The 13,021-nt window shown below is 35.5% G+C and overlaps 2 protein-coding genes across 10 annotated transcripts in view; both read left to right on the forward strand.

Moving 5' to 3' along the window:
* LOC122277598 (protein SHOOT GRAVITROPISM 6) overlaps positions 1-2,387 on the forward strand; it is a 35,747-nt gene extending 33,360 nt beyond the window's left edge. For all 6 annotated transcript variants that reach the window (XM_043087658.1, XM_043087657.1, XM_043087659.1 and 3 more), the window contains 3 exons: positions 44-137; positions 1,460-1,567; positions 1,643-2,387. In XM_043087658.1, coding sequence (XP_042943592.1) covers positions 44-137; positions 1,460-1,567; positions 1,643-1,819 — 379 coding nt within the window. In that variant the 3' untranslated portion in view covers positions 1,820-2,387. The remainder of the gene's footprint in view (positions 1-43; positions 138-1,459; positions 1,568-1,642) is intronic.
* Positions 2,388-3,271: 884 nt separating this feature from the next.
* LOC122277600 (UDP-glycosyltransferase 73C11-like) lies at positions 3,272-11,320 on the forward strand. 4 transcript variants are annotated; one of them, XR_006229039.1, is made up of 3 exons: positions 3,272-5,026; positions 7,061-7,111; positions 11,242-11,320. XR_006229039.1 is itself a non-coding variant. In XM_043087666.1 (2 exons), the coding sequence occupies exon 1, from the start codon at positions 3,546-3,548 to the stop codon at positions 5,016-5,018; it is 1,473 nt and encodes a 490-aa protein (XP_042943600.1). In that variant the 5' UTR covers positions 3,272-3,545; the 3' UTR covers positions 5,019-5,026; positions 11,242-11,280. The 4 variants fall into 4 exon arrangements, 3 of the variants coding, with proteins under 3 accessions (XP_042943600.1, XP_042943598.1, XP_042943601.1); XM_043087666.1 differs by lacking the exon at positions 7,061-7,111 and having other exon boundaries at positions 11,242-11,280; XM_043087664.1 differs by lacking the exons at positions 7,061-7,111; positions 11,242-11,320 and adding an exon at positions 5,732-5,935.
* The last annotated feature ends 1,701 nt before the right edge of the window (positions 11,321-13,021 follow it).

Consider the following 13,021-nt stretch of genomic DNA (forward strand, 5'->3'; position numbering starts at 1 on the left):
TTATGGTGTATGACCTTACAATATAGTTTCGTGTCTTTTTCAGAAGTGACTATGAGAACTTTGTCAGAGATGTCACAAAGCAACTTACTCAACATCTTCCCTCCAGGGTTGATACTTACATGCCAGCAACAATACAGGTTCACATTTTTCTGAAATAATTTCATAGTAAATAGGAAGTAATATTGCCTTGGATCATACGGTAATTGATTGTATTCAGATGAGCCATGTCTTATTTTAGTTCACCGCAGCTCTTTTCTTAAATTCTAGACCTGTCTTCATTTTAGTTCCTCCAACTTGACGTTCTCATTTCCTCTTTTGTGCAAGCATTGTTACCAAGGAAGAAGAGTTTATTTCTTTAATCTTCCCAAGTTCTTTGTAGCAAAACACCAACATTCTTAGCTTACTAATCTTCAATTGACATCTAGCTTCTTGTTAATGTAGATGCTTCAGAAGATATCTTTTTCATCGTGATTCTGGACATTGTAACACTAGCACCCACACTATGGCTATATTTTATATGCTTTGGGGAGGTGACCAAGAATATAGTATCTTTAGTATTTTGACTCACATGGGGCTTCGTATTCCCAATGGCTGGACCGGTCGGTGTCAGTTGCTGGAAACCACCCACCGAACAGACCGATCATGGGATATCTGTTGAAGCATACTGACACCAAGTGTTGATTGGGGGTTGGCCAGTTTTCTTTGTACCAAACAGAGCACAAAATTTCATTAACTAGACGGCACCAAAGCTGTAGGATCTGAAATCAAATGAAAAGAAAAACAGCATCAGCATTTTAAAGATTAGTGGCATGAATGAAATCAGCCCAGGAGGTCAGATTATCAACCAGAATTTTTAAGATCTCCTTATACCTTATTCTAGCCCAGGGTAAAAAGTTAGACTTGCACACAGACACACAGATCTAAGAACCAAAAAAAAAGCGTGCCTAAGTCAATGAATGCCCAGAGTGATGCTTCTGTAGCTAGTGTACTGTAGTGGAGCTGGGGGCAGAAAGGGAGGGGTTTCAATCAGCAGTGATGGCGGCTGGTGGCAAAGAGGAGAAAGACAGTTGCAGAGAGAGGGAGGAAAAGGTGTTCTGGTCTGTTAGGTTTCATGACACCTACTGGACCAACCAATATTGGAAACTGAAATATGCTTGCCTTGTAGCCATCCTATCCATTGCAGCAACAAAAATCGATCAAATCCATTGCATTTTTATGCTGCTGCTGCTGTCTCTCTCTCTCTCTCTCTCTCTCTCTGTTTGTGATTTTTTTTCTTGTGCCGTCTCAATCAATAAGAATCTCTTTTTTATTGGTTCTTAAATATGCATTCAACTTTGAGATATAAGTTCATGGTTCTGGAACCAAGAAAAATAAAATTCTCAGGTGTATCAAAGGATTATGTTACTTTTTTGTTTTAAAGTGAGAGTATCTGAGTTGTCTACATTCTGTGCTGAGGCAGGCTTTTGATGCACCGTGGCCAGTAATTCAGGCAAATGCTATTTACTTCTCCAGTAGCATGCTCTCTCTTTCAGATGATCAGCACATTTTATCTCGTTACTATGCACAGGTATAATCGGATGTAGGCACAAGTTGGATGTTTTTATAATTGAACATATTTACAAAAACCTATGCCTTCTTTCAGGTATTTGGGATGTTGATAGGGAAATTGAGTCGCTCAGCAGATGCAATAGTTAGAGCCACATGCTCTTTGGCCCTGGGTTTGTTACTAAAATCTTCCAATTTACTCTCATGGAGAGTAGAACGGCTTGATCGGGACTCAAGTCGAAGGGGCCCAGACTCAGAGTCTCCTAAGAAGTAGCAGTTTGCAAAGGTGGATGAAAATGATTGTTTTGACATGGGAGCTTTTAGACCTGCCCCCATTGTTGTTGCAAAAGTGATTGAATAGACTGGGTTCTGGTTGGCTACAATTAAAGGAAAAGTGAGTGCAACTGAATCCAATTGACAACGCATGGAGCTCTGTATCAATGTTCATAAACGTGTAAAATTGCGTGGACTCTATCTATAGCGCACTTGAGTAATATATTGAGAGCTTGCAGCTCCAGTTTTGTAAGATGAGGAAAGGTTCGTTGTGTTTAGCTGAGAAAGCTGCGTGGATTGTATCTTGTTCGTCTTTAGGTTTGTGGTGTAGATGGTAACTCTAGCGCTGTATATTAAAGTTGCATGCGGGATGAGAACAACGTGGGTCCTTTTTTTTTTTTTTTTTTATTTGTCGTAATCTTTCCCATTCCCCAGTCGATACCTTCTGCGAATCAAATCTGTTTGTGTTCTGCTGGAGTTGCATATGTTGTAAATTGTTCACAGAACTAAACAAAACATAAATGTAAGGTTCATTTACTTGAATAAAATCTGTTGTTTTTCTCTGGAAAGCATCATTTTTGCTGGTCAAGGACGAATACGAGCTTCATTCAAAAGTGACAGCGGAACCGTTTAAGACGAGAGAGACAGTTGTGCGAGCTGCTAGCTTATACAAGAGAAAAGGCAGACCCGTTTTTGGCAGCTACTAGGAATTGACGATGATAAGAGATATGGGGTTGAGATTGCTGGGACAAAATCTGCCATTTTGGGGTGGGGGGAGGAGAAAGAAAGAGAGAGGTGGTGTGGGGTGGCTATTACTAGACACAAGAGAGGTTCATTTTTTTTTTTTTTAATTTTAATTTTAATTTTTTTTAAAAAAAAAATTTGAGAAGCAAGTAATCTGTATCCACATAATTCTAGTTCTATCAGCAAACATCATCATCATCTTCAGATAATCCAAAATGACGTTACCAGGCAAGACACCCACACACATTTTTCTGTATTAACAAAATGAAGCTCCCCAAAGGCACCACCCCATAAAGCCAAACTGCCATGCTATCCCTAACCTTTGTTTTCTTTAATGGCTTCCCACACGATTTAAAGCAAAAGTTACATGGATTTGGCATTTTTGTTATCTTCTGTTAACGGCGACACGTAGAAGATTTAACTAATACCGATGTCAATTTTTGAGGTTTCTTCACCCAAATGTTTCCTTGTTACATACATGTCACGATTTTAAGCATTCTCATCTAGACAGCAATGTGCATATATATCATTTTAATCATATTTCCAAAACTATATTTTATTATACCAATGTGAAATCAGAATTATGAATGATAAAATCTCTATACTTGACTGGATCTTGATGTAAGTTCATCATTATTCATTACTAATTTATTTATATATTTGATTGAGATCAGCTTCCGCCTAGCTAGGCAGATTGTCTCTATATTGATGTTGTGAGGATCCTAAATATTCTAAATTCTAATGACATTACCGTCTGTAATTAATGTTGAAGAGACGGACAACTTTGGCATTAAAGCGATAGGCCAAATAGTTAAAATTACTTGAAACTGGGAAACAGATCAACCCAGAATAATTCTAAACCATATATGCTTATGTAAGCTCTTGCTGACACCGGCAAAGCGGCGCTGGAGAGTAAGAGCAAGTTGTCTTGTATAAAATATCACTCCATCTATTTCGTCCACCCTCACCCCCCCATATACGCCATGGCTTCTCCAGCCCACAAGCTTCACTTTGTCTTGTTTCCTTTAATGGCCCAAGGCCACATGATTCCTCTGATAGACATTGCCAAACTGCTCGCACAGCGAGGCATGATTGTCACCATTGTCACCACAACCCATAACGCAGCCCGTTTCCATACAAGCATTGCTCGCGCAGTTGAATCCGGACTCCGAATCCAAGTTATCCAACTTCAGTTTCCTTATGAAGAAGCAGGAATACCCAAAGGCTGTGATAATCTCGACAAGCTTCCTTCACTAGGACTCGCCATAAACTTCTTCACTTCAACTAGCATGCTACGACACCCTGTGGAGAAGTTGTTTGAGGACCTAGCACCTCCCCCCAACTGCATAATCTCTGATATGTGCCTGCCTTGGACACTTGATATTGCTCGCAAGTTTCATATTCCAAGATTTTCTTTTCTTGGAGTTAGTTGCTTCTGTCTCCTGATTTTTCACGTTTTACGCGTTCACAACATTCATGCGAAAATATCCAGCCAGTCGGAGTACTTTGTTTTGCCCGGTTTGCCTGATCATTTTGAATTCACTAAATCCCAACTGCCTTTTCCCGAAGACCCCAAAATGAAGGAATTTAGTGGGCAAATGGCAGCAGCTGACTTAGCCTCACAAGGGGTCATCGTGAATACTTTCCAAGAGTTGGAACCAGCATATGCCAAAGAATATAGGAAGGCAAGAGAAGATAAAGTCTGGTGTATTGGCCCTGTTTCGCTTTGCAACAAGGACTACCTAGACAGGGCCGAGAGAGGTAACAAGGCTTCCATTGAAGAGTATCAATGCTTGAAGTGGCTCGATGCCCAGGAACCCTGCGCTGTTGTCTATGCCTGCCTTGGGAGCCTATGCAATCTAATACCTTCACAGTTGATAGAGCTCGGGTTAGCTTTAGAAGAGTCTAACAAACCATTTATTTGGGTCCTAAGGGGAGCGGAAAACTCAGAAGAATTGGAAAAATGGATTTTGGAAGACCGATACGAAGAAAGGATCAAAGGGAGAGGTCTTTTGATTTGGGGTTGGGCTCCGCAATTATTGATCTTATCCCATCCTTCAGTGGGAGGGTTTTTAACGCACTGCGGTTGGAATTCATGCATAGAAGGAATAAGTGCTGGGGTGCCAATGCTTACATGGCCACTATTTGGGGACCAGTTTATGAATGAGAAACTAGTAGTGCAGGTACTAAAAATTGGTGTGAGGGTCGGTGTGGAGGATCCTGTAAACTGGGGTGAGGAAGAGAAGACTGGGGTGTTGGTGAAAAAGGAAGATGTTAAGGGGGCTATAGAGAGGCTAATGAATGAAGGAGAGGAAAGAGAAGAGAGGAGGACAAAAGTTAGAGAGATGGGAGAGATGGCAAAGAGAGCTGTTGAAGATGGAGGATCTTCTCAGGTGGAGATGACAATGCTAATTCGAGGTATCATGCTACGAACAGGTTGCAGAGAATGTACCTAACAGATCAGGTATACGAGAGACAGTAATTTTCCCTTCATCTTAAAAGATACCATGCTTATTGGTGATTGACATAGTTTGTTTTGGCTAATTTGAACATGATTATAATTGCCAGTTGAGTGTTACTGTTGTTGAGTGTTACATAATAGTGGGCGTACTTATCTATACTAGCTAGCTATTCCTGCTGCCTGCATGATATGAAATTAACAAGATTCATTAAGCAATCACTAAAAACATGCATTTACAGAACAGCCTTCCACTAGTTCTCATTTTATCATCAATGCATCAATGGCTTGGCTAGGTGCGTGCTCTGTTTTTTTTTATATCATGACATAAGAAACTTTATTCGAGGGCCAGTATTGCAAACTGATGATCAGAGGCACGGTTTGCAAAAGAGAAATAAAACGGTCTCCCTGCTAGCTAAGACGGCATCTTCTGAAGACTGCAAATTGCAGGTAACAGGTAACTCCTAGTGCAACCAAAACACGAAGTCCCACAAATTAAATAATAGAGACAAACAAAGGTCACATGGCCTGCATATATGCATCAAACCTAGCTAGCTAAATTTAATAACATATATATATATACACACTGATGCATATATAGAGATATGCTCCCACGTACGTCAGTTTCTCTACACGAAGCACATGACACATATTATATTAACAAGTGATCTATATATATATATATATAATTAGCCAATCCAACGTCCACAGGAACAGGAAGAGCCACTGATCGATCTGATCATGATCAGGAAATTAATTGTCTTCATCTGGTTCGTTTTCTATTATTACTCCTCCGATTATGAAAAATCTCAGATTTGGTTGTTTAATTTAAGATTTTCTTATAAACTTATACAAATTGTACCAGGGTTTTTGTTGAAGGATCCTTTGAATCGACATTAGTACCATATCATGTTGGAATTATCTTGAGAATCAAGTACCTGCTGCTATATAAGGGTTAATTTATTGCTGGCAATATGCCAACATATATATTGATCGATCAGAATACATGATCCGATCTCGATCGCCCGTACAACTGAGAGCCGCGGTCGATGTCGGCATCAATGTAGGTTAATTTATACACGATTCAATCTCGATCGCCCGTCGATATAATATAATACAACACACACACACACATATCTATCACTTTGCCAGATCCCAACCTATCTCAAACCGGATTAGCAATACTTGAAGACGACATTAATTCATTCTTCCCAATTATTTGCCACCATAGTCATGGATAACATTTGGTTTTTAAGAAACCATGTAATCCACAGCTCTATCTCATTGTCCATCACCAAATTGGTTTGAAAGCACAATAGTATCGATTTGCATATCTGACATTAATTGGCACGCCTCTCTTTATCTACACAAGATTCATAAACGATATCAATCCAAACTTTGGAGAAGCCATAGCATCGTTAATGGCAATTTAGGATGCATTAAATAGGAATTTGAAGACAATCCTCATTGAAGGAGACTCAAAGCTGGCGGTACAGGCAATTTCACAATGAAACTACGCAACAGATTGGAGAATGCGCGCAGTCTATCATAAGAGACATAGAATATCTTTTCCTTTCTTTTGATGAATGAAAAGTGCAAAAAGTTCATTAATCTGAAAATTGATATGCGTATAATCTTATGCAATGGGCAGCTTTCAACCAAATATATGGAAGCATTTCCCTATCTTTATTCTTCAATATCTATTAGATTTTTATAGTGGAAAAAATCCACTCATATGTATTGTATATATGATTAAATTTCTTCTATAATATGTACTATGACGATGAATATATTTATATATATATATATAGGCCATCGTCTATATAATTAAGTGCATATATATGACAAGAATTAGGGGTGTAGAACCAGGCAGATTTTTTTTCAGTCCGGTTCAAAATCTAGGCGGGTAGAAAAATCTTATACCTAATCATAGAGGTTCTTTCATTGCTTGGATATTAGATTCCTGCATGATAGATTGGGGGATTGACTGCCTTTGTACGATCACTATAGATAATAATGCTTCCTCTAATGATATTGCAGTTGATCATGTGAGGAGGAGCATAAGAGAAAATGAGTTTACAATTTTGGGGGGTGAGTTTATACATGTGCAATGTGCTGCACATATTTTAAACCTTATTGTATGTGATGGTTTAAAAAATCAAAAATTCTATGTGCAGACACTTTTGTATATTTTTTGTGCACTTCATTGATGTGATTGGCTGCGTATTAAAAAAATTAATGCAGCCAACCACATCAGTCGAGTGCGCAGAAAGTACGCAAAAGTGATTGTATATAGCATTACTCTTAAAAAAATATATGATGCTATAAATAATATTAGAAAGATAATAAGATTTGTTAGGTCTTCACTAGCAAGACTTGATATGTTTAAACATGTACAAATGAGCTAAATATTGAGTATAGGAAAATGGTATGTCAATATGTTTAAACATGTGCAAATGAGCTAAATATTGTGTAGCAGCCCGCTAGAAATTCAATTGTAAAAATTCTATTAGTTTTAGGAATCTCGTGAAAACTCCATAAGTTTTCACGAATCCATTAATCGTATAGGTTTTAGTCTAACTACATAGTTAGTGTTATTATTTACTATGGTATCAAAAGTGTATTTTTGATTATTAGAGATAGTTAGAAGTGTCAAAATGTATTATGGTTTGTACCGTTAGACTCGGAGGGTCATTTAAGGTCTTATGGCGCAATAACACTTTTTCATATTTTCGGACGAAACGTTGGTTCAAAATTGTAGATATTATTGAATAAAAATATCTTAAGTTAGTTTTGTGGATATTATTGGATAAAAATATCTTAAACTAATTTCGTGGATATTATTGGGTAAAAAATATCTTGAGATGATTTTTGTAGATATTATCGGGTAAGAAAGTCCTACACTTAACTCTCACTCTAGGTAAGAGATACCTACACTCAACTCTCACTCCAGCCTCATCTCTTCCATATCTCATCCATAATTATCTCCAGCCATCTCCCCCCACGAAATTATATTCATTTACACTTTCCACTGAAAGAATACCAAACACTCTCTCTCGGACAGCTTTTAGGTGTTCTTTTCCACGCCCATTTTGAAGCTTTTGTAAGTGTTTTATCATAAAGTCTCCTTCATATAAGTTGTTCCTTTTTGAGTTTAGTTTACGTAGATATCTTATTTGTCCCATTTGAAGATCATTTGATCAGTCAAATATTGTGTAAACTATATAAAGGTCATTCTGGGAGATAAACTGGAGAATATATTATAGTTTGGAGTTTTGACCAAGCTAATGGATAGATATTGGTCCGAAATTTTTATGGAGTATTGTTAACATGTGTATATGATTATTGGTTGAGTATTTTTGCATGATTAAAGGTTTTGATGAAATATTTTCTTAGATTTAGAAACTTAGAAACTGGAAGAGGAAAAACAGTTTCTGTTTTGAGAAAGTTTAACTCTTTGGTGGTCTAAACCTATTCCAATGACTTTGATAATTTTATTGAAGGATCCTAAGTATCTTATATACATGTTATATTATTATTTTGAAGATATTTGATGTTAGTTTCAAAGGTATGAAATTTTATGTAAAGAGATATTCAGATAAGCCAAAGTGTGGATATTCTTGGCTAAATTTATGTTTTGGTTAATTTTTAACCATGTGATCTTGAATTAGAAGCTTATATATGTTTTAGGACATCTTTTTAAACCATGTGATGGTTTGGTTTGAAAATCACATCTTTATAAGTCATAAATCAAAAGGTTAATCAAAACAAGTTAGAAACAAAAATCAATGGAAATAACATATAAGAATTTCGGCCCTATGGAGTTTTAATAGTTGTGATTAGTTTTAAATTTTTCTAAATTGATATTTGAGTTGAGAATAAAATTTACATGAGCCATGTAAATTTTGGTGACTTTTGAAATTAGCATGCAAAATCCTTAAGTTATGGGTAAAACGGTCATTTTCCTACATGTAGAGAGTAAAATGAAAATTTTACTCTTTAAGTTAGTATTTTTCATATTTTAAATTATTAGTGATTTAGTGCTAATTTTTAGAATCACTAATTACAGCTCCTCGTGATTGCGCTTAAGGTTTTATAAGAAACGCAGAGATCGAGGTAAGTTAGCTTTTAACTTACTAGCAGTCTACTGTGTATGTGTGCTAAGTAAAGGAACTACAATGTATGTATGTGTGTTATCATATATGTCATGCTATGCCAAGTTATTACGTAATTGTCTGTTATACAGAATTTATTCTGTCATCAGTTTTTATCTGTTACATTCATGTGCATTACAAGTACGTCATGCTAAGTATGTCATCTAGTACATGTATGTCAAGTTATGTAATATTCACTGTGGCAAGTATGTCATATTAAATATATTGTTTATTATATGTTATGCCATGTTACGAAATGTTTCCATCTCAAGTTGGTCATGTATTTCAAGTTATGTTCAAGTCACGTTATGTTACGTCAGGGCTTCAGTCCTTTCGTATTCCAGTCACGTTTCATCTTGATTACTTATGTATGGGGTCACAGCAATTGTGACGCATACACTACGTGAGACACAGCAATTGTGACACGTAGAATACATGGGGCCACAACAACTGTGGAGTATGTATTTAAGCAGTTAAAGAATAAGTTTCCGTAAAATACATGGGGCCACAATAACTGTGAAGTATGTATTTAACTGCATTGTGATGTGTAGAATATATGTGGCCATAATAACTGTGGAGTATGTATTTACACGTAGAATACATGGGGCCACAACAAATGTGGAGTATGTATTTAACTGCATTGTGATATGTAGAATACATGGGGCCACAATAACTGTGGAGTATGTATTTACACGTAGAATACATGGGGCTACAACAACTGTGGAGTATGTATTTTTCATGTTAAGTCAAGTTTCAGAACAAGTTCATGATAAGTCAAGTTTCAGATCAAGTTCATGTCAAGTCAAGTTCAGTTCACGTTTCAATTTAAGTTATGTCAATTATGCTATGTACATGGGGCCACAACAACTGTGGAGTATGTATTTTTCATGTTAAGTCAAGTTTCAGTACAAGTTCATATTAAAACAAGTTTCAGATCAAGTTCATGTCAAGTCAAGTTCAGTTCACGTTTCAATTTAAGTTATGTCAATTATGCTATGTACATGGGGCCACAATAACTGTGGAGTATGTATTTTTCATGTTAAGTCAAGTTTCAATACAAGTTCATATTAAAACAAGTTTCAGATCAAGTTCATGTCAAGTCAAGTTCAGTTCACGTTTCAATTTAAGTTATGTCAATTATGCTATGTTGTACGTCAAGTTATACTTTAATTACTTATGAATTTGATTATATATTCATGCTTTTACTGTCATCCATGCATCATTAGCCTGTGTGGAAGTTTTTGTTAACTTACTGAGATTTGTAATCAAATCTTACTGTGGTAGTCCCAACTACCATTCCTCCTAAATGGTAGATCTTATTACAGGACCTGAAGGAGGATCAGGAGCTGATCAACTAGACACAGTTGACTAAGCGACGGTGCGACATCAATGTTAATATAATAGTTAACGTAAATTACTACTTGTACGATGGAGTTACACCTCTAGTACTTTTTGGATCATAACCATTTTGGACTAATGTTGTGATCTTAGTTGTTCAATGAGTTTTTATGTATGAAGTATGTTTTAAACATTTGGGATATTTTCAATTTGGTGCATAGTATTGCTAAAGAAAAAAATTTATCCGCTGCGAATATTGCATATTGTTAGATGCATGTTAGGAACATTGCATCTTATATGTCATGAACGGGAGCAGGTAACCTTGTGTTGTATGTTTCGACACTTCAAATGTCCGTCCGATCCCAAATGGAATTTGGGGGCATCACATATTGAGTATAGGAAAATGGTATGTCAAGATGTTCCTACCAAATCTTGTGAACTTATATTTTTCTTCATTACTTATCTTTTGGTTCTAAACATAACTAAATTTTGTGAAGGAGTTTGTAAAGGAAACTCTAAAATCGATTGATATGGTGATCTGTTCAATAAAAGGGAAGTGGTAAGTAAATCTAGCCCCCCAATCTTGAATTGAAAACTATGAGGTATTTAAAAATATAAGATTTGTACAATTGTCAGATCAATAAGCTTTATTGTTCTTATAGATGTTAGCTTTGAGTAGTAAGTTCTTAACAATTACTTGACTTGATTTCTTTGGTTGTGCATTATTAGGAGATGATGGCAGTGGGCAGGAGGGGACAGAAGCTAAAGAAAGAGTTGCTGTCAAAACAATATTAGTACATATGTAATATGTAGTATTATGCATTGTATTAGTTTAAGAGTACTACTATATTTATAAAGAAATTATACAAAATAATCTCACAAACTGACGTGGTTTTATCTGATATGTTATATCTACTTTATAATAAAAATAACTTTACAATCTAACAAACAATATCAAGCCACATCAGTTTGTGAGATTAATTTTATGTAATCTCTTTGTGATTAAAGCATATCTCTTAATCTAATTAGTTGTAATGTATTATTATTTATTTTATTTTTTATAAATTGATATTTTGCATTGTGATGTAAACAACAATATAGTATGCAATATGCATGTATTGGGTGTGTGCGCTGATGTATAATTATTTATTTTGTATTAAATAATAGTAAATATAAAAGCCTATAAAAAAAGCCTTTTGAATTGTTAAATAGAATTTAAAAAAAAAAACCTTTTAAAAAGTGTTTATAATATTTTTCATAAACCTTTTGAATTGCAATCCCTTTTTTTCAGTTTTAATATTTTCGTAATGAGATACATATTTAAAAGTTTTTCAAAGTCTTCCTTTTTTTTAAAAAGTATTTAATTAAACCCATATGTGGATATCCAGGTTCATATCCAACAACATGTGATAAACCCAGATATCCAGTTATAGGTTTACATCTGGTTACCGTCCAGATTCCTTTCAGATTTATTTAAGCAGATAACCGTCAGGTTTTTAGGACTCGAATATGGATTTGGTTATGACTATTTATCCAGATCCGTATTCAGTTCTAGACCCCTAACAAGAATGAAAATTTTCTAAATACTCTAAAAAGTATTATGTGTAATACTGCCTTCTTATTATAAAATATCACATCATTAAGATTTTTATATTTACACTAAATATTCTTAAAGACAATATACTACATCCACATTTGCTTCTATCATATTATAATAATGTGATATTATTTATTAATTCTTGAATTTTTTATTTTACAAAATAAGAACGAATTTAAGAATTATAGAAATAGAATAAAAATGTAAGAAATTTAGTATACAACGTAACTCTGATAAATACAAAAAGCCATCTTATTTCCCCATATATTTCCTCTCTCCTCCCAAAACTTATCCACCCAACTCCTTATCTTTATCTCGGGGGACAGGACACAAAATTAATGTGGTTCGATAATATGCTTATGATTCATAGAGTTGTAGATGATTTTATTATACTAACGAATCACAAAATATACATTGAGGCGAAATCTCACTATTAAGAACACTTAAAACCTACTAAATTGTTCATCAAGTACATATTTATAGTATTACATGGTGGAAATTCTAATTTCACTTTTCTACATTATTCGCTTGAGCAAATTGTCGAGTTCACCCCAAGCAAACTCTCTATCCAATATTCACTCGGGTGACTTGTCGAGTGAGATTTGAGCGAACTTTCTACCTAAGTTTCGCTCAAGCTACTTGTTATGTGAACTTTTTGTATGTTGCTTTTGCTTCAGCTTGAGCCATGCAAAAAAGCATAAGGCATCCTTATTGGGTTGAATCATCAAATTAGGCCGACACACTAATAAAAACCAGGCTCCACTAACCCAACAGGAACTTCAACTCCTTTCTCAATCCTCATTTCCAGAGCCATCCAGTAACGTTTCTTGATTATGTTTCTCGTTTTCTGAATATAGCACGAAGAAGGGCCGATCTACTACTTTTTGGCAACATACAACCTTCACACACTAC

Source organism: Carya illinoinensis, chromosome 9 (genome assembly GCF_018687715.1).
Source record: "Carya illinoinensis cultivar Pawnee chromosome 9, C.illinoinensisPawnee_v1, whole genome shotgun sequence".
NCBI classification, from domain to species: Eukaryota; Viridiplantae; Streptophyta; class Magnoliopsida; order Fagales; family Juglandaceae; genus Carya; species Carya illinoinensis.

Coding starts and splice junctions, on each gene's coding strand:
- LOC122277600 (XM_043087666.1), top strand. CDS start 3,546: ATGGCTTCTCCAGCCCACAAGCTTCACTTTGTCTTGTTTCCTTTAATG.